This window comes from Salvelinus alpinus, chromosome 13, assembly GCF_045679555.1.
Source record: "Salvelinus alpinus chromosome 13, SLU_Salpinus.1, whole genome shotgun sequence".
In the NCBI taxonomy this organism is placed as follows: domain Eukaryota; kingdom Metazoa; phylum Chordata; class Actinopteri; order Salmoniformes; family Salmonidae; genus Salvelinus; species Salvelinus alpinus.
Genome location: NC_092098.1, coordinates 27,283,764 through 27,305,741, shown reverse-complemented (window position 1 = coordinate 27,305,741; position 21,978 = coordinate 27,283,764). Strand labels below are relative to the sequence as shown.

At 48.1% G+C, this 21,978-nt stretch overlaps 1 protein-coding gene across 3 annotated transcripts in view; it reads left to right on the top strand.

Moving 5' to 3' along the window:
• LOC139537474 (protein FAM222B-like) overlaps positions 1 to 21,978 on the top strand; it is a 62,341-nt gene that overhangs the window by 31,170 nt on the left and 9,193 nt on the right. For 2 of the 3 annotated variants that reach the window (XM_071338827.1, XM_071338825.1), the window contains exon 2: positions 13,886 to 14,013. In XM_071338827.1, the coding sequence (XP_071194928.1) occupies positions 13,932 to 14,013 (82 nt within the window). In that variant the 5' untranslated portion in view covers positions 13,886 to 13,931. Of the gene's footprint in view, positions 1 to 12,742; positions 13,214 to 13,885; positions 14,014 to 21,978 lie in introns of those variants that run through there. The other variant, XM_071338828.1, reaches the window with a different exon arrangement.

The window sequence follows — 21,978 nt, the reverse complement described above, 5'->3', positions numbered from 1 at the left end:
CTTTATATCATTTAAGTTTACACTTTATTATTATTGTTGTTATTTATTTTTACTTTTTGGACATAGACGGCTGCTTCCCCATTATTCAGTGCTCCAGCTGAACAGATAGGTCTATATGGATGTCTAGTCTGTTGCTAAGGCCAGCGGGCTGTGTAAGCCACCCTGCTAAATCACTTCTCACTAAATCACCTGTATCACTGCCTGCTGCCTGCCTCTCCCATGTGACAGAGAGGGAGCAGAACAGGTTATAACCGTTCAACCATCCACACCCTGCCCTGAGGATTATTTTACATTAACCCACAGTACCACCCATCCCATCTGTCTAGCTCTCTCTCTCTCTCTCCCCCCCCCATCTATTTCTCTACCCCCTCTACCTCAGTGTAGTGTGTGGGGGGCCAATGGGTCTGCTCTTTAGAAATCCAAAAGGACCCTGGCTAGCAGACCTCCTGAAGGGCTCAGGGTGGAGAGAGGGCCAGGCCAGCGCAGCTGTAATAGTGATGGGATGGCTAGAGCAAGCCATGTCTAATATTTGCTAAATAGTGGTGCACATCATCAGCAGATTGACTTTGCATAGGTTTACACAGTCCTGTATAATCTGGTGTGTATTAGTGCCAGGTCAGATGGTGTTCATGACGACTGAGGAAGATTGACTTTACAGAAGCCTAGTACACACTGTCCTAGTAGGCCAGGGGTATTCGTCCGGAGGTCTGCGCCCCCATGTATTGCAGGGGTTCTGCAAAAATATATTTAACAAATTCCAACGTTTTTATGAATATCGCTAGCAACAACAGAATAAAAACATTTTGAATTGCATACCTACAGTAGAAAAACGGAGAATATCTTATTTCTAATTATGTAAACTTTATTTCTCAACTCCGAATATTTACCAAATTACACTCATTGGAGCCAATTACACACAGTGGAGTGTCTGACATAGGCTTTGAAAAAGCACCCGCAAATAAGCCACCAGTGAAGCAAGTGCTGCTGGTAAGCTTTCTTGACATGGACATACATTTTTACCAACACATGGCTAACCTTTGTGTAACCAGCTAAACAGCTGCTCTTAGCGAATATGTGTTTGGAGTTAACTTTCTAGCTAATAGACGGTTAGTTTACACTTCCTCTTCTAATTATACTGTGGGGAGGTCGAAATAATGAAAAACAACCAAATCTATTCATTTTAAAATGTTGATTACTTCTCCTTGCCATTATCATTCACCTGACGATAAGACAAGATGTACTAACATGATGGGGGTCTCTCGGTCGCCGGTTTGCCTGAGAGTGGGTCCCTGGGCAAGAAAAGGTTGAAGACGCCTGCTGTAGGCCTATATAAGGCCAATGAATATTATGTAGTTTGTGTGGTGGTGGTGTTCACTTCATGTCGACTTTGTTAAAGGTCATATGTCCTCTGAGACGCCCTGGTCGGGTCTGGGCGGTTTTAGCCAAGCCATATCTGAGATCCATTCATCATTAATCTGCTCCATCCAAAGTCCCCTCCTCCTTCAGCCCATGTCTGATGTCTGCTATCTCAGCCTGATTGATTCCTCCAGCCTTATTGCAGAGGAAAGCGGGTCGATGGCGAAAAATTTGCTGCTGGGTACATTAATGTTGGGTTCAATTGCATAGACCTTTGAGCGAGCCTCATCAGTCTTTAACCATCGGACAGCTAGGGGAAAGGTGGCTGTATGAGTTAGGTAGTTGGAGAGGGCATGATGCGAGAATGTTTGTGTGACTATCTGTGTGAGTGTGTTGCTCTTTCTAACCATAACCGGCGTAGGCCTAGTTCTTTCAGAATAATATATCAATAAATATTAATCTGTTTTTTACAATCAGGTATTTGCCATGCAGACCATGCTTCCTCCCCACCATCCCCTCCCTCCTCTCCCAGTGAGTGGCAAGAGCAGAGAGGCAGGAAACAGACAGATTCTGTGGTGTGCTTTAGACAGATGGATAGATGGACAGTGCGGTGTCGCTGCCGCTCTGAACCTGGGAGGGCCAGATGTTCCCAGGCTAACACAGGGTTGAGATGTTTGCCATGCCGGCCCTGTGTTTGCCATGCCGGCCCTGTGTTTGCCATGCCGGCCCTGTGTTTGCCATGCCGGCCCTGTGTTTGCCATGCCGGCCCTGTGTTTGCCATGCCGGCCCTGTGTTTGCCATGCCGGCCCTGTGTTTGCCATGCCGGCCCTGTGTTTGCCATGCCGGCCCTGTGTTTGCCATGCCGGCCCTGTGTTTGCCATGCCGGCCCTGTGTTTGCCATGCCGGCCCTGTGTTTGCCATGCCGGCCCTGTGTTTGCCATGCCGGCCCTGTGTTTGCCATGCCGGCCCTGTGTTTGCCATGCCGGCCCTGTGTTTGCCATGCCGGCCCTGTGTTTGCCATGCCGGCCCTGTGTTTGCCATGCCGGCCCTGTGTTTGCCATGCCGGCCCTGTGTTTGCCATGCCGGCCCTGTGTTTGCCATGCCGGCCCTGTGTTTGCCATGCCGGCCCTGTGTTTGCCATGCCGGCCCTGTGTTTGCCATGCCGGCCCTGTGTTTGCCATGCCGGCCCTGTGTTTGCCATGCCGGCCCTGTGTTCGCCTGGCTCCCCTTTGAGAGAGAGGCTGGCTGGACAGGGGCTGGGGATGGCGCCTGTCTGGGTGGGTGACATGCAGTCGCGCACACACACACAGACAGGAGATGAAGGGATCCCAAATGTCTGCTGCTCTCTCTGCTCTTGGCGACACACCTTTATAAACTCTGGGCCAGTGAGAATGATCTCTTTTATCCCAGACAGGCCCTGTGTGAGAGGCTCTGGCTCTCTGTGGGGCCCAGACTGAATGTCAGCGCTGCCATTGAGCTGACCTTACCTGCTGCTGTACATGGACAGAAAATAGAATTGTTTCACCTTTTGGGTTGTATCGACCAGGAAATCCATTACATACGGGGGAAAAGGATCAGGCATACAGGGAGGACATGGCAGGCCTCTCACCACATTTTGGTGTGCATATCTGACTGTCTGTGTGTATTTAGGCTATGTGAGGTCGGTATAGTGTAATGGCACTGTGGATAAATGTCCTAGCCAGGCTGAGGGCGTGGCTGGCTGTGTAACGCCTGCCTGCCTGCCTGCCTGGCTCGTGGTTTGTGTGTTAAGTCCTTTTAGGATGATTTAATGGCCTTAGCTCTCCCACAGTTCAGACTACTGGAGCTGCTTTGACCCTCCTCCTACATCAAGCTGCCTGACACCCTGGTGCTGTGGCTGCCTATGCCCGAGTCCTCCTGTCCCCTCTTTTCCTCCTCTCCTCTCCTACCTCTCCTCTCCACAAATAGAAATGTTATGCAAAGAGACTAAATTATTTATTATTCTTATAGAGGCATGTTTGTTCTACATAACATATTTCCATCTGAACGTTCCGCTACATTGTGCCCTGCTGAACACACCCGGACTCTCACTCGGAGAGGGAATGGGAAATCACACTGGTCATGCAGGGAGTCATTATGCTGCTCAAGGCTCATCTTACAGCTGGCTAGGAGGGGGGGGTGTGTGTCCGTCTGTCCGAGGAACAGCTGCATTGATTTGGATCTGTTTGCTGAGCATTCGGAGCAGAAATGTGAGCCGTAGGAACACCTGGAGAGAGGGGGCTGTCAGGAGGCACTGTTCTACGTGTGCGCACACACCACCCAATCTCTGATTCCTTCGTGAGGGCAGCCCGGGATCCCAATCAGCAGCACTTTAAAAGCTTTCCTCTTTCTCCCTTTAATCGTAGGCTCAATTTGTCACTGGGGTGTCCAATTTCTGATAAGTGCTTGACAGAGAGAGAGGCAGAGGAGGTGTGGGGAAGAGCAGCACAAAATGGATGCACCTGCTCACATATGAAATCAAGCCACTCCATCTTAATTTCTCTATGCTGCTGCGCCAGCTCGCCTGGAACAATGCTATTGTGCATTAGCTCTGCTCTGTCCACACACCCTCATGCTGGGTCTGAAAGGGAACCCTATGCCCTATAAAGTGCACTAGCTTTGACCAGGGCCCATTGGGTCAAAGAGAGTGCACTATATAGGGAATAGGGTGCCCTTTTGGACAGACTGAGTCAAGCCCATTTGAGACTTAACCATAATGGAGAGGCTGGGCTGCACAGTCGTGTTTGGGCTGGGCTGCACAGTCGTGTTTGGGCTGGGCTGCACAGTCGTGTTTGGGCTGGGCTGCACAGTCTATCCTCCAGGCCGGCTCGGTCCTCCCCTCCTGCTCCGTGGCTCGACGACTCATTGCGAGCTCACAGAACAGGGCTCCGGGCAGCCGAGCGGAAATGGAGGAAAACTCGCCTCCCTGCGGACCTGGCATCCTTTCACTCCCTCCTCTCTACATTCTCCTCTTCTGTCTCTGCTGCTAAAGCCAATTTCTACCACTCTAAATTCCAAGCATCTGCCTCTAACCCTAGGAAGCTCTTTGCCACCTTCTCCTCCCTCCTGAATCCTCCTCCCCCTCCTCCCCCCTCCTCCCTCTCTGCTGATGACTTCGTCAACCATTTTGAAAAGAAGGTCGACGACATCCGATCCTCGTTTGCTAAGTCAAACGACACCGCTGGTTCTGCTCACACTGCCCTACCCTGTGCTTTGACCTCTTTCTCCCCTCTCTCTCCAGATGAAATCTCGCGTCTTGTGACGGCCGGCCGCCCAACAACCTGCCCGCTTGACCCTATCCCCTCCTCTCTTCTCCAGACCATTTCCGGAGACCTTCTCCCTTACCTCACCTCGCTCATCAACTCATCCTTGACCGCTGGCTACGTCCCTTCCGTCTTCAAGAGAACGAGAGTTGCACCCCTTCTGAAAAAACCTACACTCGATCCCTCCGATGTCAACAACTACAGACCAGTATCCCTTCTTTCTTTTCTCTCCAAAACTCTTGAACGTGCCGTCCTTGGCCAGCTCTCCTGCTTTCTCTCTCAGAATGACCTTCTTGATCCAAATCAGTCAGGTTTCAAGACTAGTCATTCAACTGAGACTGCTCTTCTCTGTGTCACGGAGGCGCTCCGCACTGCTAAAGCTAACTCTCTCTCCTCTGCTCTCATCCTTCTAGACCTATCGGCTGCCTTTGATACTGTGAACCATCAGATCCTCCTCTCCACCCTCTCCGAGCTGGGCATCTCCGGCGCGGCCCACGCTTGGATTGCGTCCTACCTGACAGGTCGCTCCTACCAGGTGGCGTGGCGAGAATCTGTCTCCGCACCACGTGCTCTCACCACTGGTGTCCCCCAGGGCTCTGTTCTAGGCCCTCTCCTATTCTCGCTATACACCAAGTCACTTGGCTCTGTCATATCCTCACATGGTCTCTCCTATCATTGCTATGCAGACGACACACAATTAATCTTCTCCTTTCCCCCCTCTGATAACCAGGTGGTGAATCGCATCTCTGCATGTCTGGCAGACATATCAGTGTGGATGACGGATCACCACCTCAAGCTGAACCTCGGCAAGACGGAGCTGCTCTTCCTCCCGGGGAAGGACTGCCCGTTCCATGATCTCGCCATCACGGTTGACAACTCCATTGTGTCCTCCTCCCAGAGTGCTAAGAACCTTGGCGTGATCCTGGACAACACCCTGTCGTTCTCAACTAACATCAAGGCGGTGACCCGTTCCTGTAGGTTCATGCTCTACAACATTCGCAGAGTACGACCCTGCCTCACGCAGGAAGCGGCGCAGGTCCTAATCCAGGCACTTGTCATCTCCCGTCTGGATTACTGCAACTCGCTGTTGGCTGGGCTCCCTGCCTGTGCCATTAAACCCCTACAACTCATCCAGAACGCCGCAGCCCGTCTGGTGTTCAACTTTCCCAAGTTCTCTCACGTCACCCCGCTCCTCCGCTCTCTCCACTGGCTTCCAGTTGAAGCTCGCATCCGCTACAAGACCATGGTGCTTGCCTACGGCGCTGTGAGGGGAACGGCACCTCCGTACCTTCAGGCTCTGATCAGGCCCTACACCCAAACAAGGGCACTGCGTTCATCCACCTCTGGCCTGCTCGCCTCCCTACCTCTGAGGAAGTACAGTTCCCGCTCAGCCCAGTCAAAACTGTTCGCTGCTCTGGCACCCCAATGGTGGAACAAACTCCCTCACGACGCCAGGTCAGCGGAGTCAATGACCACCTTCCGGAGACACCTGAAACCCCACCTCTTTAAGGAATACCTAGGATAGGATAAAGTAATCCTTCTAACCCCCCCCCCCCTTAAAAGAGTTAGATGCACTATTGTAAAGTGGTTGTTCCACTGGATATCATAAGGTGAATGCACCAATTTGTAAGTCGCTCTGGATAAGAGCGTCTGCTAAATGACTTAAATGTAAATGTAAATGTGTTTGGGCTGGGCTGCACAGTCGTGTTTGGGCTGGGCTGCACAGTCGTGTTTGGGCTGGGCTGCACAGTCGTGTTTGGGCTGGGCTGCACAGTCGTGTTTGGGCTGGGCTGCACAGTCGTGTTTGGGCTGGGCTGCACAGTCGTGTTTGGGCTGGGCTGCACAGTCGTGTTTGGGCTGGGCTGCACAGTCGTGTTTGGGCTGGGCTGCACAGTCGTGTTTGGGCTGGGCTGCACAGTCGTGTTTGGGCTGGGCTGAACAGTCGTGTTTGGGCTGGGCTGCACAGTCGTGTTTGGGCTGGGTCAATCTGTGGGGCCGGGTCAATCTGTGGGGCCATGGGGGAAGGTGCTGGCTGGTATTAAACAGTTTTTCACTTGTCTGACAGGTCAGAAAACGCATAACGCTGGCATCTGGCCCCCTCTCCTCTCTCCTCCTGCTTGTGCAGTGTGTACTCAATCAAACACATATTTTAGACTTACACACACACATTTTGAGGCAGAGAGACACAGATTTTGAGTCAGGCTACACAGTACGCACACATTTTACGCCACATTCACTCGCATATCAGGCTGGTAGCCTAGCGGTTAAGAGTGTTGGGCAAGTAACCAAAAGGTTGCTGGTTCGACTCCCCGAGCCTACTACGTAGATGGAAAATCTGCTGGTGCCCTTGAGCAAGGCACTTAGCCCTATTTCGCTCCTGTAAGTCGCTATGGATAAGAGCATCTGCTAAATTACTTAAATGTAAATAACACACACACATATTCAAGATGGTATTGCTTAGAATTTTACCCTGGGCGTAGCTGTAATTCCTTGCCTAACTAGCTGTGTGGTATGTTTCTCAGAGACAGGCCCACACCACGACTGAAATATTAGTGCTTCTGAAACTCTAGTGTCCCTTCAGGGGTATCACAGCCTCCTGCTGATTTACAACCCACAGGATTCTCACATTAACCCACCCTGCCGACCCTGCGGACTCCCTCCCTCCCTCTTTTCTGTGGTATGGCTCGTCAATGTATAGGGTTGTAAAATGTTCAGTAACTTTCCCAGGTTGTCCAGAAATCCCAGTTTTGAAGATTCCTGGAATCAGGAGGAATTATGCAGGACATCTGGGAAACCTGTGAATTTGACCTGAATTTTGCAATGTGCTATCTGCAGATGTAGACTTGTTATATCTGCAGTAGTGCTGTTACAAACAGTTTATAGCTTGGTATCGGTGTCAGTCAACTCAACATGTGACTGTCTGGCTGCATTGTTGTCTCCTTTTGATAAAGAGCAAAACTATGTGGGATTTAGAAAGATAGAAAAGGGATAATGTTGCTCTTGTATGAGGACAACTAGGCCTTTCTCAGAGCTGTAGTGTGGTTAGCCTACCCCTGAGAGTGTATACTGTAGAGTAGGGACTCTCCTCTCCCGTGGCATGCAAGTCTCTCCCTCAGCAGAATCTGTGATCCGCCAATCTGTGTTTAAACAGTTGCAGACCAGGGCTGCTCCAATCTAGAGGATGTGAGTGGAGTGGAGCGAGGAGCGGAGCGTCCGTAATTTGGTTTGAGCGTGGAGCAGATAATTTTTTTTTTGCAGTTGGCCTTCTCTCCCGCTCCAATGGGGTGTCACAGCTGGGTGTCACAATCTGTGTAATTGATGGCAAGACAACGAATGAGCCCATGCAACAGCACTGGAGACATTTTGATTTCTATGTTGGCTGTTGTTAAAAAAAGAATAAAAAAAGAGGAGTATAAGTTTGTAATTGCACAACAGCAACACTTACAACTGAAATATCTGATCATCAATAAATTAGAGAAAAAGCCATTTGTTTTTTAACACACCAGCTTCTTATCAGGTAGGTCCTTGTTTAATAGCCTACGACAAGTTGTTGAACTGTTGAGCGCTTCTTACAATAACCTACTTCAAAACCAAATAGTACATAGTCACAAAAGTACATGGAGTGTTTGTTTAAATGTTCCTTTTAAACAAAAAATGTATGGATTGAATTTGGAGCAGGGGAAAGAACTCTCCCTGAGCGATGAGGGGAATTTCCAACCGCTCAACTCCACTCACATACTCCGCTCCAAACCCTGCCAAGTGCTACTCTGTTAATTGCAGAGCAGGAAGAGTAATGGCCGCCACAGATCCTTGCCACTGCTGTTTTTATAAAAACTCCCCTGGCTGAATATTTTGAAAGGCAAGCAACTGAGTGTTTAATCAGATTTAGCGCTAGGTGTATTTAGTGACTAAATCAAATGTAGGGCTTTTAGATGGTGTGTTTAAAAACCTACAGCTCTGGAGCGCTGCCCAGAGATCTTGCTGTGGTTTTTAATGCGTGTCAACCATTGGGATTTCTTGTTCGTTCGTTTTTAGACTGTCACATCTCTGGAAGCGGTTGGTTTTTCCCTCACTGAGGCATGTCCTCTCCAGCCCTCTGACTGTCTGCTCTGTGGATGGATGTAGAGTAGATAGATGGGTAAATAAAGAAGTAGCCAGGCATCCTTCAGTTTGGATCTACTCTGTTTTGTCAGTGCCGTCCACACATTTTACATCTGGTGTAAACACATCCGTCAAATGATACTAGTAGAAGGGACCAGGGAAATTGGTATTCCGGGCCAGCATGCAATGCATGCACCTCTGTCGGCTTCTTCAGACTAGTGCCTTAACTTTGAGCATGGACACAGACACACACTCCAGTCTCTCACCTCCCACATCAAGGAGCCATGAGTGGTCATTACAGTGAGTAGACTAGAGTTGTGGTGAAATAGCCAGTGGCTGGACTAGACTGTCCATGGCTTACTGGCCCACGCTCAATCCTTTCAGCCCTTCAGTGGGTGTGTGTGTTGTAATGACTATAGCCTCAGGATGAGATCAGGTCAGGACACCACCAGGTCATATCTCCTGACTCATAGTCACTCACTCTACCAGTCCACGCAGACATATTCCCAATATAGTACACTAGTTTTGACCAGGGCCAATAGGAGATAGGGTGCCATTTCAGACACACCCCCAGCTAGATGAGGCAACAAGATCTCATAGTTTCCCTTCGAAATTCAATGTATTATGGATGAATGTCTATTTTTGATGCATTAATTCCATGTGATTACAGGGTTAATTCCTCTTGGTTACAGGGTTAAAACAGAAACAACTCAAATGGTTAACAGTTTAGCCCTTCATTCTGAGTGGTTAGAGCTATGGTTTGGGGAAGGCTTAAAACAAAATAATAAAAAATCTGTGTTCATAGTATTCTCACGGCTTGCTAGAGCATTGTGGTCTGCCATAGGACAGTGGTTTGACGTAGTGCAGCGGTTTTTTAAAGCGCAGAGGAAGTCATAAATCAACGTTCTCAGGATCTTTTCAGATGTCCAAAATCACCGTCTGTTTCTAGTGACCAGCCTGGATGAGGATCCAGTCAGTACTCTGTTGGCTGACTGGCTAGGGGCAGGCCCAGAGGCTCTCATTCAGGCTAAAGATGAGAGCCACTGATGTTAAAGACTGACACAATGCGAAGATGAGGCCAATGGGGTGATGAGGGCTCATACATTTTGTCCCCCCCCTCCCTTTCGTGTCATGACATCTCATCCTGTTAAGAGCTTCTGCTGTAACTGTAAAGCAGACTTCTCCTCTGTGACACTCGGACAGTCCGAGATTATCCAATTGCGGACTGAGCACTATTTTAGGTGGAGGCTGTCTGTCTGGCTCACTGGCTGGCTGCTGCTCCTCTTCCTCTCTTCCATCCCCCCTTCACCTTTAATTAGAGAAGTGTCAGTTAATCTGTTACTCCCCCTCAGCTCGGAGTAGCTCTCAGTCAACACCACCAATGCAATTTCCTTGTTTGATTTTTGACACCTTTTGTGTTGCCTGTTTGGAAACAGTACCATACTGACTCTTTCTCTCTCCTTTCTCACTGTCTCTCTCTCTCCCCTCCCTCACTCATTTAAGTACACATGCATTCTCTTTAGTTGCAAATAACATTCCAGGTTGATGAGGGCTGGCGTCTCTATGGTTGAAAAATATAAATGTCAGCCAGCCCAGCCCAGCCCAGGACTAAACACCTCAGGATCTGCTACAGTCATCAGGAACTCTTTTGTGTGAGAATGTCGAACACACACACGCACACGCACGCACACACACACACACACACACACACAGTGGAACAGAACAGCACTGGCTTCCATGCCTGTGGGCCCTGGGCTAGCAGCAGCACTGTTTCATTAAATCCTGTTCCACCTTACTGTTTGCACAACCCAGATGGGCTAATGAAGGCCACACTGATGTGAACAGTCAGTTCTGAGTAACATGCACAAGAGCAGGCAAGGTCTTTTTTCATTTAGAATGTTCTGGTTTGGAATTCAAGGGTAAAAAGTTATTATTTTCTCTTTCTTTTCCCCCAGCATTCAGCTCTCCTCACTCGCAAAAGAAAAGTCATTTCATTCTCCCTGGTAGAATCCACACACACACAACATGCTAAGGATACAACGCATTTCTCCCAACAAGATTATTCCTTGGCTCTATTATGGACACTATAACCTCAGGGTAAACACAATTAGATAACAGCAGCACACAGCCTGCTCTGCTTTCTCCTCTCCTTCTCCCTCAGCCATTATCACAAACAATGGAACAACACAAAGGCTTAGCTTTCTTAATTGCTTTCGCCTTTATTTGGGCAAGACTGCTAAGGACTAGCTGTTAATGCAACCAACCAACCATACAGGGTTTTCTTCTCACCTTGTTTTTGTAACATGGAGGCATTTTTCGGAAGCATCTTTTCTAATGAGCTGCTTATTTTGATGCAGAACTCTTAATTTTCACACACCTCACACGCCTCATACTCACACACCTCACACACCACACCACACACTCACACATACACATACACACACTTGCATGCACTAGTAACCAAGGCAGATCCTCCTGAATGTGTAAACAAGGCAGATCCTCCTGAATGTGTAAACGAGGCAGATCCTCCTGAATGTGTAAACGAGGCAGATCCTCCTGAATGTGTAAACGAGGCAGATCCTCCTGAATGTGTAAACGAGGCAGATCTTCCTGAATGTGTAAACGAGGCAGATCCTCCTGAATGTGTAAACGAGGCAGATCCTCCTGAATGTGTAAACGAGGCAGATCCTCCTGAATGTGTAAACGAGGCAGATCCTCCTGAATGTGTAAACGAGACAGATCCTCCTGAATGTGTAAACGAGGCAGATCCTCCTGAATGTGTAAACGAGGCAGATCCTCCTGAATGTGTAAACGAGGCAGATCCTCCTGAATGTGTAAACGAGGCAGATCCTCCTGAATGTGTAAACGAGGCAGATCCTCCTGAATGTGTAAACGAGGCAGATCCTCCTGAATGTGTAAACAAGGCAGATCACTCTTATAAAAAGAGGCTCACCCAATGATTAGGAGACTATTATAGATGTATATGAGCTGTGGTGGAGACTGGAGAGTCACTTGCTGCATCGTCATGGGGTCCCTAATGCCATGATGAAAGCACTAGGGGTGTCTGGGTCAGTCAGTGTTAGACACCTGGTTTAACTCCACTGGCTGAGCCATAGCTCCACAAACATCAACTGGATATACAGGTGCCTGCCTGGGTCACTGCAGAGTAAAGTCCACATCATACCAATCTAACCCACCTGGGTTTTACCCTGTGGGCAATTAGGAATCGGTTGGAGTAGCAGAAGCCACACACAGCACTGCTGCAGCATCTGATCTTTCATAGCGGTGCTAGAGAGAGTCTTACTGCAATGTCTGAGTGTTTGTATTGTTGAAAGAGCCTGTGTTTTATTTTCTGTCTGTCTATTTGAAGTGGATGTATCATAGTGACTGGGTGGCTGTCAGGCCAGGGCCCGTCTGTCTGTCTGGTTTCATCATCTCTTGCTGTAGTCTCTCTACCACTCTAAAGCAGAGTGTCAGCTGGAGCATTACCGTAGGCTGACCTTTGCTGCTGCGCTCCCCAGTTTTCTGACATTCAGGGGCGCTGTGGGGGAGGATGATTGTGTGTGTTTGTGGTAGATGCCTCTGGGTGTGTATAAAACAAACCAATCGAAAATTGGGATCTTGCTTTGACTGGTAACCCTCCCTTCCTCGTCTATCTATATTCTACACGTCTGCATTTGATGTGAGGTTGACTACCTCCACCCCAATGCCTTTGTGTTCTTGAAAACATTCTTGTTATCCTTGTTGAGAAACATTGGCACTAAGATGAATTGAGAGAAAAAGCTGAAAATCTCCCTTGCGGCTTTAAGACCGGCACTAAAATCCGCCGCATCACCCTGGCCGCACAGAACGAAACAGCAACTAATCCTTAGATCTGTGTGCTAGTAAGAGAGAGAGCACTCCTACCGCCCACTCCCCCCATCATTCCTCCCATAGCCACCCTTCCACAGGCCCCAACTGTCCTCCCCATGCCACCCCCGCCCAGCCACCCTCCCTGTCACTTCCAGCCCCCCTCCGACCCCAAACCTCCCCACCCAGACCCCAAGGTGCAGCACAGACAGCTCCATCTCGGGTATCTCTCTCTGTGTAACTGCCAGCTTCATTAAGGCTTGTTTTCTTTCCCCTCGCTGGGAGGATTTAAAAGAGCTGTCATCCTGACCTTTTTCAGCGCCTGTGTTTTTAGAGTTCATCTCACCCCCTCCTCTCCCTTCCCCTCTCTCTCCCCCCTCTACGGGGGACAGGCACTTTTAAGCCGCCACCCTGCGGCAGACGGCCGTGCCAAGGTTGTTGGTGGGTAATTGCCTCCCTCATAACAACGCGGTGTGTGTGTGGTTTTTGTCTGTGCTCCAGTGTTTGTTCTGATGCCACGCGGCAGCAAAGGAGATGGGCACGGGGCAACGCACTCTGTCGACTTAATTTACTCCCTGACTGACCTTCGTGCTGATTAAGCAAGCATCTATGGTGTTTTGAATACTGTAAGTGAAGCAGACTGCAATTAAAGCTGTTCTCTCTCTGCTGCTGCTGTTACCTCTGATTGTTACTTGGTGGCAACCTCTCTCACACACAGCTTCTCACTATTTAAAGTACCTTATTATTTTTATTTTTCATACGGTTTGGTCTCTATTACTATACTTTGTTTGACGTCCCCTAAATGTACCGCTACACATGTTGTAGCGCTAGCCTCCTGGGGCCTGGTTGGGGACCATAGGATTGATGTGGTACTTACTGCCATGTTTCTGCTACTGCTCTCTGGAGTGGCTTCCTTGAGTGGAGTGCAACACACACACACACACACACACACACACACACACACACTCATATAAGGGTAATTAATTCCTCCTGCTAAGGTCTTGTAGAGGCAATGCACAGGTAGCAGCAGGGTCGTACCACCTGACCAACACAAGGGGGGGGGGGGGGGGGGTGTGACTGTGAGAGTAATTTTCATCCTGCCTATGCATATTGACAGAGTCTGCCCCATGTTTTACCACTAGCTGTTTGATGTTATAATTGAAGTGATTCACAACTGAGGGTTGTATTAGCCATCCCTGTGCTGCTCTATACTATTACTGTATTATCTCCATGTAGCATATGTGGACCTGCAGTTATGTCTGAGTTCTGACCCCTCCCTCCTCTCTCTCCCCCTGTAGTGTGAGGAGGACCCAGTGTCCCATGTTGCATTAGTGTCTGTGTGAAATGCTGGCCTGTCTGCCAGGGCCAGGTGACCTCTCCCTCCAGCTTCTCTCACACACGCAGATGAACACTGGACTTCAGAAATGTAAGTGTCTGTACTCTACTCTCCTACACACACACACACCAGGTTGCTAAAATCCTTCTGCCCACCCACCCCACATTCGATGAACAGAGCTGCTGGGTGCTGACCTGGTTCTCTGTAACAGCCTTGTGTCAAAACTAAAAGAGATGACCGAGAAAGAAAGAAAGTGTTGTGCTCCAATACAATAGATCACAATTCAGGGAGAAGTCAGGGGATGAGACTGTACTAATAACTTGCTAGAGAACGTGCGCTCGCCCCCCTTCCTCTCTCTCTCGCACGTCCTTCCTGTCCTCCCCCTAAAGACCTGTCTCCCACAGGGATGTGTTTCGGTGATAATAAGGAAGTCAATCTCGTTAGGATGAGAAACGAGGCGGACCAGGCAGCCAGTCAACATCCAGTCAACAGCCAGCCACCAGCACACTGAGCAGGATGTTTGTGTGTGAACAACATGCCCTTCTCTCACACAGTCTCACCTGTCTCCACATGTGACACCACAAAACCCCACCCCTCCCGCTCTCCCCCACTTCCTCCTGGGGTGAGGCACTGGACATGTGACATACCTCTCACATACACATACACCATATGGATTATTAGGTGTCAGTCAATAGTTGTAGATCGTTTCGGTGTTTGCCGTTATTGGATTCACTTCATAGATTCCTATGGTTTATTATCAAATAACGGTTACAGTGCCCAACATGTACAACCTAAAATGAGTAACAGGACATACAGGTTGTGTTGAACAATAGACACACATGCATGTCTTTCCCAGTCTTTTTGGTTCCTCAGAACTGGTGCAAAGTCCTGTAGAAAGCTTCTCAAATCTCCTATCCAGGACCTCGTAGATGACATCATAAAGGGAAGGGGATACCTAGTTAGTTGTATAACTAAATGCATTCAACTGAAATGTGTCTTCCACATTTAACTCAACCCCTCTGAATCAGTCATGTACATTATAGATCAGACCCACCCAGCCAGGGTATAGCCACCCCAACAGACCAGCTTCATTTAGATTCACACATCTCCCTGAGGCACAGAGATTTCTAGAGAATGTCCCCTCATACTTGGAGGAATCTCTTTCTCTCTCAGCCCCAGTCTGACCTAGTTCTGCAGCAGTTTTGTGTGTTATAAAACGCTGTCTGTCTTGCTCCGTCACTATGGCTCATCAAGACTAATTGGAAGAATCACTGTAATCAGCCTACCCCCAAGAGCACAGCAGTGCCGAGCGAGGGGGTGTTTCGCTAAGTGCCAATGTCCGCATCTTAGTCGCGCAATTTTACATCTCAGATCTCTGCAAAAGCGTCAATTAATGACATATTTCTTGAGTTATCTTAGAATTAATCTGACTATTTTGCGGAAGTGTATACTGGCTACGGCATCTCAAAATGGACAAACAGTACTATTGTGGCTTTGTATTCGTTTTTCAAGTGAACATCTTTTAAGGGAGTAGGCGAACACACTCGTTTGGTACTGATGCATGCTGACGCCTTCAGGCATCTGTCCCATAGAATAGGGACTGTCACACAGAGCCAAAGGGTCCTGTCTATAGCGCCCTGGTTGGTCACACAGAGCCAAAGGGTCCTGTCTATAGCGCCCTGGTTGGTCACACAGAGCCAAAGGGTCCTGTCTATAGCGCCCTGGTTGGTCACACAGAGCCACAGCGCCCTGGTTGAGCGCCCTGGTTGGTCACACAGAGCCAAAGGGTCCTGTCTATAGCGCCCTGGTTGGTCACACAGAGCCAAAGGGTCCTGTCTATAGCGCCCTGGTTGGTCACACAGAGCCAAAGGGTCCTGTCTATAGCGCCCTGGTTGGTCACACAGAGCCAAAGGGTCCTGTCTATAGCGCCCTGGTTGGTCACACAGAGCCAAAGGGTCCTGTCTATAGCGCCCTGGTTGGTCACACAGAGCCAAAGGGTCCTGTCTACAGCTCCCTGGTTGGTCACACAGAGCCAAAGGGTCCTGTCTACAGCTCCCTGGTTGGTCACACAGAGCCAAAGGGTCCTGTCTACAGCTCCCTGGTTGGTCACACAGAGCCAAAGGGTCCTGTCTACAGCTCCCTGGTTGGTCACACAGAGCCAAAGGGTCCTGTCTACAGCTCCCTGGTTGGTCACACAGAGCCAAAGGGTCCTGTCTATAGCGCCCTGGTTGGTCACACAGAGCCACAGCGCCCTGGTTGAGCGCCCTGGTTGGTCACACAGAGCTACGGGTCCTGGTTGGTCTCACAGAGCCACAGGGCCCTGGTTGGTCTCACAGAGCCACAGAGTCCTCTCTACAAATCCCTGGTTGGTCACACAGAGCTACGGGTCCTGGTTGGTCTCACAGAGCCACAGGGCCCTGGTTGGTCTCACAGAGCCACAGAGTCCTCTCTACAAATCCCTGGTTGGTCACACAGAGCCACAGCGCCCTGGTTGAGCGCCCTGGTTGGTCACACAGAATCACGGGGTCCTGTCTACAGCACCCTGGTTGGTCACACAGAGCCACAGCGCCCTGGTTGAGCGCCCTGGTTGGTCACACAGAATCACGGGGTCCTGTCTACAGCACCCTGGTTGGTCACACAGAGCCACAGGGCCCTGGCTGGTCACACAGAGCCACAGGGCCCTGGCTGGTCACACAGAGCCACAGGGCCCTGGCTGGTCTCACAGAGCCACAGGGCCCTGGCTGGTCTCACAGAGCCACAGGGCCCTGGTTGGTCACACAGAGCCACAGCGCCCTGGTTTGTCACACAGAGCCACAGGGTCCTGTCTACAGGGCCCTTGTTGGTCACAGAGCCACAGGGTCTTGTTTGGTCTCGCAGAGCCACAGGGTTCTGTCTACAGCGCCCCTGGTTGGTCACACACAGCCACAGCGCCCTGGTTGGTCACAGCCACAGGGTCCTGTCTACAGCTCCCTGGTTGGTCACACAGAGCCACAGGGTCCTGTCTACAGCTCCCTGGTTGGTCACACAGAGCCACAGGGCCCTGGTTGGTCACACAGAGCCACATGGTCCTGTCTACAGCTCCCTGGTTGGTCACGCGGAGCCACAGGGTCCTGGTTGGTCACGCGGAGCCACAGGGCCCTGGTTGGTCACACAGAGCCACATGGTCCCGTCTACAGGGCCCTGGTTGGTCACGCGGAGCCACAGGGTCCTGGTTGGTCACGCGGAGCCACAGGGTCCTGGTTGGTCACGCGGAGCCACAGGGCCTAACAAGGGTTCTTTAGTGATGTAGCAGGCCATCAATCTCCAGGCTGTCTACATGCCACAGAACACATTTTCTCTCTGACAAATTTTTTTACATTAAGTGTGAGACTGAAGAGACATGTTAGACTGTTATTTTTTACCCCCAAGGTGAGGAGTGTTATCAGTGGTAAGGGGAATATGTATTCAGTATCTTGAGAAATTCTTATTGAAAGGAACTAAGGTACAGAGTAGAGCAGGGCGGTATGAACAAAAAGTAAAATCATAAATTGACCCATTTCGCTCTAAAGAGACATTTTATTTGTCAATTTATGCACAGTTACTTTCAATTAGCAGCAGGGCTCTAGACTGACATTTCCAGTTTTTATTTATTTTATTTTATTTCACCTTTATTTAACCAGGTAGGCCAGTTAAGATCAAGTCCTCATTTACAACTGCGACCTGGCCAAGATAAAGCAAAGCAGTGCGACAAAAACAACAACACAGAGTTACACATAAACAAACGTACATCAATAACACTATAGAAAAATATATGAACAGTGTGTGCAAATATAGAAGAGTAGGGAGGTAAGGCAATAAATAGGCCAAAGAACCGAAATAATTACAATTTAGCATTAACACTGGAGTGATTGATGTGCAAGTAGAGATACTGGGGTGCAAAAGAGCAAGAAGATAAATAACAATATAGGAATGAGGTGCTATTTACAGATTGGCTATGTACAGGTACAGTGATCGGTAAGCTGCTCTGACAGCTGATGCTTAAAGTTCGAGAGGGAGATATAAGTCTCCAGCTTTAGTGATTTGTGCGATTCGTTCCAGTCATTGGCAGCAGAGAGCTGGAAGGAAATGCGGCAAAAGGAAGTGTTGGTTTTGGGGATGACCAGTGAAATATACCTGCTGGAGCGCGTGCTACGGGTGGGTGTTGTTATTGTGCCAAGTAAAACATTAAATAAGTTTGCTATTTCATCTGACCTGTTCAGGGACTGCATGATGGATATTTTGATTTGCAGAATGTCAAAACTGGATCCAGAATGGACAGATTTATTTGAGGGTCTTTAGAGATGAATTTGCCTGTATATTGATGCATTTTTGTGCATATTGGCTTACGTTATATGCTACATAATTCCCCACATGAGGAAGTGGGAACTCAAAACACATTAGCTAGATTGCTAGCCCTAAATTATATTGTTGCTATATAATGCTGAGCGATTAGTGCTTCTTGAGTTCTGTTTGGTTTCGGTTCGATAAAAAAAAATATCTTCACAGATTTTGGTTTCGATAATTTTTTTAAGCATTAAATGCATTATGTGGGCAAAATGCTGTAACGACACAATAAAACAATTCAGTTAAAGTCCCATGATGGTAGTGACTGCCCATTGTTGCTTATTTACCATCATTTATTCACATTACTTTAATTTAACAAATTCCATTTTTATTTGATGACTTTAAATCAAATCAAATTTTATTTGTCACATACACATGGTTAGCAGATGTTAATGCGAGTGTAGCGAAATGCTTGTGCTTCTAGTTCCGACAAGTCATCAAGTCATCTCATCTCTAGAGCTACTGCCTATTCTTTCTGACAAAATCACTATTTTGTAGTTCTTCAAAGTAAATAAGGCATACTTTTATGACTGCTGAATACCAACTATCAATCACTTAGATCATGTATTTTCAGGTAGAGATAACTCACGAAGCAACAGCCCTCTTATCCCTCTTGATCACGCATTCTTCTGTCTCCCATGTCTTCCGCACACTAACTTAACATGGCAGTCGTAAAAGAAACACACAAGCCGGACAAGTAGGCACGCAATGGATTATGGTCATTGTAAGCAAAATGTTGGTTTAAAAATAAAACAAAATGCTCTAGTGTACAGTTCATTCGGAAAGTATTCAAACCCCTTGACTTTTTCCACATTTTGTTATGTTACAGCCTTATTCTAAAATGGATGAAATAGTTTTTTTCATATCATCAGTCTACACACAATACCTCATAGTGGCAAAGCAAAACGTTGTTTTTTTGCAAATGTATTAAAAATAACAAATTGAAATATAACATTTGCATAAGTATTCAGACCCTTTACTCTGTACTTTGTTGAAGCACCTTTGGCTGTGATTACAGCATCGAGTCTTCTTGGGTATGACGCTACAAGCTTGGCACACCTGTATTTGGGCAGTTTCTCCCATTCTTCTCTGCAGATTCTCCCAAGTTCTGTCAGTTTGTATGGGGAGCGTCACTGCACAGCTATTTTCCGCTCTCTCCAGAGATGTTCGATCGGGTTCAAGTCTGTGCTCTGGCTGGGCCACTCAAGGACATTGAGGCTTGTCCTGAAGCCACTCCTGCGTTGTCTTGGCTGTGTGCTTAGGGTCGTTGTCCTGTTGGAAGTTGAACCTTCTCCCCAGTCTGAGGTCCTGAGTGCTCTGGAGCAGGTTTTCAGTAAGGATCTCTCTCTACTTTGCTCCATTCACCATTCCCTTAATCCTGTCTAGTCTCCCAGTCCCTGCTGCTGAAAAACATCCCCACAGCATGATGCTGCCACCACCATGCTTCACCGTAGGATAGTGCCATGTTTCCTCCAGACGTGACGTTTGGCATTCAAGCCAAAGACTTCAATCATGGTTTCATCAGACCAGATAATCTTGTTTCTCATGGTCTGAGAGTACTTTAGTGCCTTTTGGCAAACTCCAAGTGGCCTGTCATGTGCCTTTTACTGAGGAGTGGCTTCCGTCCAGCCACTCTACCATAAAGGCCTGATTGGTGGAGTGCTGCAGAGATGGTTGTCCTTCTGGAAGGTTCTTCTCCACAGAGGAACTGTAACTGTCACCTCCCTGACAAAGGCCCTTCTCCCCCGATTACTCATTTTGGCCAGGCGGCCAGCTCTAGGAAGAGTCTTGGTGGTTCCAAACTTATTCAGTTTAAGAATGATGGAGGCCACTGTGTTCTTGGACCTTCAATGCTGCAGATTTTTTTTTTTTTTGCCACCCTTTCCCAGATCTGTGCCTCGACACAATCCTGTCTCAGAGTTCTACGGACAATTCCTTCAACCTCATAGCTTGGTTTTTGCTCTCATATGCACTGTCAATTGTGGGACCTTTATATAGACCTTTATATGTGCCTTTCCAAATCATGTCCAATCAATTGAATTTGACAGGTTGTAGAAACATCTCAAGGATGATCAATGGAAACAGGATACACCTGAGCTCAATTTTGAGTCTCATAGCAAAGTGTTTGAATACTTATGTAAATATGGTATTTCTGTTTTTAATTTTTTAATACATTTGCAAAAATGTCTAAACCTGTTTTTGCTTTGTCATTATGGGGTATTATGTGTAGATTGATGACATGTTTTTATTTAATCAATTTTAGAATAAGGTTGTAACGTAACAAAATGTGAAAAAAGGGAAGGGGTCTGAATACTTTACTAATGCACTGTATATCCCACGGTTAGCTCTAATTCGTGTTCCTGTGCACCATGCTAAGTACAGTAGAATCAGCTAGTGTCCACTGTCCTATACGTTTACCTAAGTTACTAGCCTATAGTGGATCTGTACAATACGTTGCCACTGCAATGTCTACCTCTTCCTCATTAGAATCTCTTTCTCCTCCCGTCCTTTTCCTCTGTGCGTGTGTGTACAAGGGAGAGTCGTTTAAAGTTACGAGCTAGCAGGTTGCCATTAAGAGTCCAGGCCAGGGCAGCATCTTTATTTATCATTGGGGGAGAGAGACTGAGGAGAGATGTTAAATAGATGAGAACACACACACAATACCTGTGAAATGTTAAGGGCTGTCTGAGCAGAGGAGAGGAGTGGGTCAAGTACATACTGGAACACACAGAAACAGCTTTTCGTCAGACTGAGTCAGAGCTCAAATGCCTGGAAAGTGGAAATGGCCCCCCGGTTCCTCTACAGAACAGAGAAGAGAAGGAAGCATGTAGAGATAAGAGAGAAGTACAGCAAATGGAGCAGGCAGAAACATTTTACTCTTTCAGTAACTACTTTACCGAAGGGGCTGCAGGGGAAGATACTGAGATCTGAAGTAGATGGCGACTACGTTCGCTCTGTCAGCATAACGAGTCTCTTGCTGTTTAAATTAAGTCTCTCTTGTCTTATCATTATGGAACGCTCAGAGAGAGCAGTGTAAAATTGAAAAAAGGGACGAGGAAGCCTTAATTGTCATTGCTGTATGGCTCTGATGTCTGATTCAATATCCTGCTAGTTTGTGAAACATTTTTCATTTAAAACAGCGTGAGCCTTTGGCTTCCCTACTGTTTTAAATTTTGTTTCGGTGAAAAGCGTAGTTTGAATAAGAACCTGTGTGTGTACTTACCGAGTGTTCAGTAGTTTTCCTATTCATCTCTCCAAGGATCTGTTCAGCTGGAGGTCACACAGATGTGCCCGTAGCCACATGCACAGTGCACACACAGTACAGTTTAGCTAACTTGATTAGATTAGATCTTTCTGTCATTGAATGGAGAGATGGCTCATGGAGGTCATTAGTAATCTCTGCAACAAATGTTGCAAAGGTGTGACTGGCTGGCTGGGCAGGTGTTGCGGTTGTGTCTGTGCTCTGTGCTCTGTTTGCTTACCCAGGCATTAAGTCAGACGAAGGAATTAAGCAGCCAGTGATTGAGAGTGTTGAGCTCAAACTCCTGGCCCAGACCCCTGCATTAATGAGCAGTTAGTCACCCCCCACCCACACACGTCAATGCCACCCCGGCCCCTCTCATTGACACCCTTTGTTTCCTGCTTGCTAATAGAGGATGAATTAGTCCGTTGGCATGACTTCCTTGTGCCACC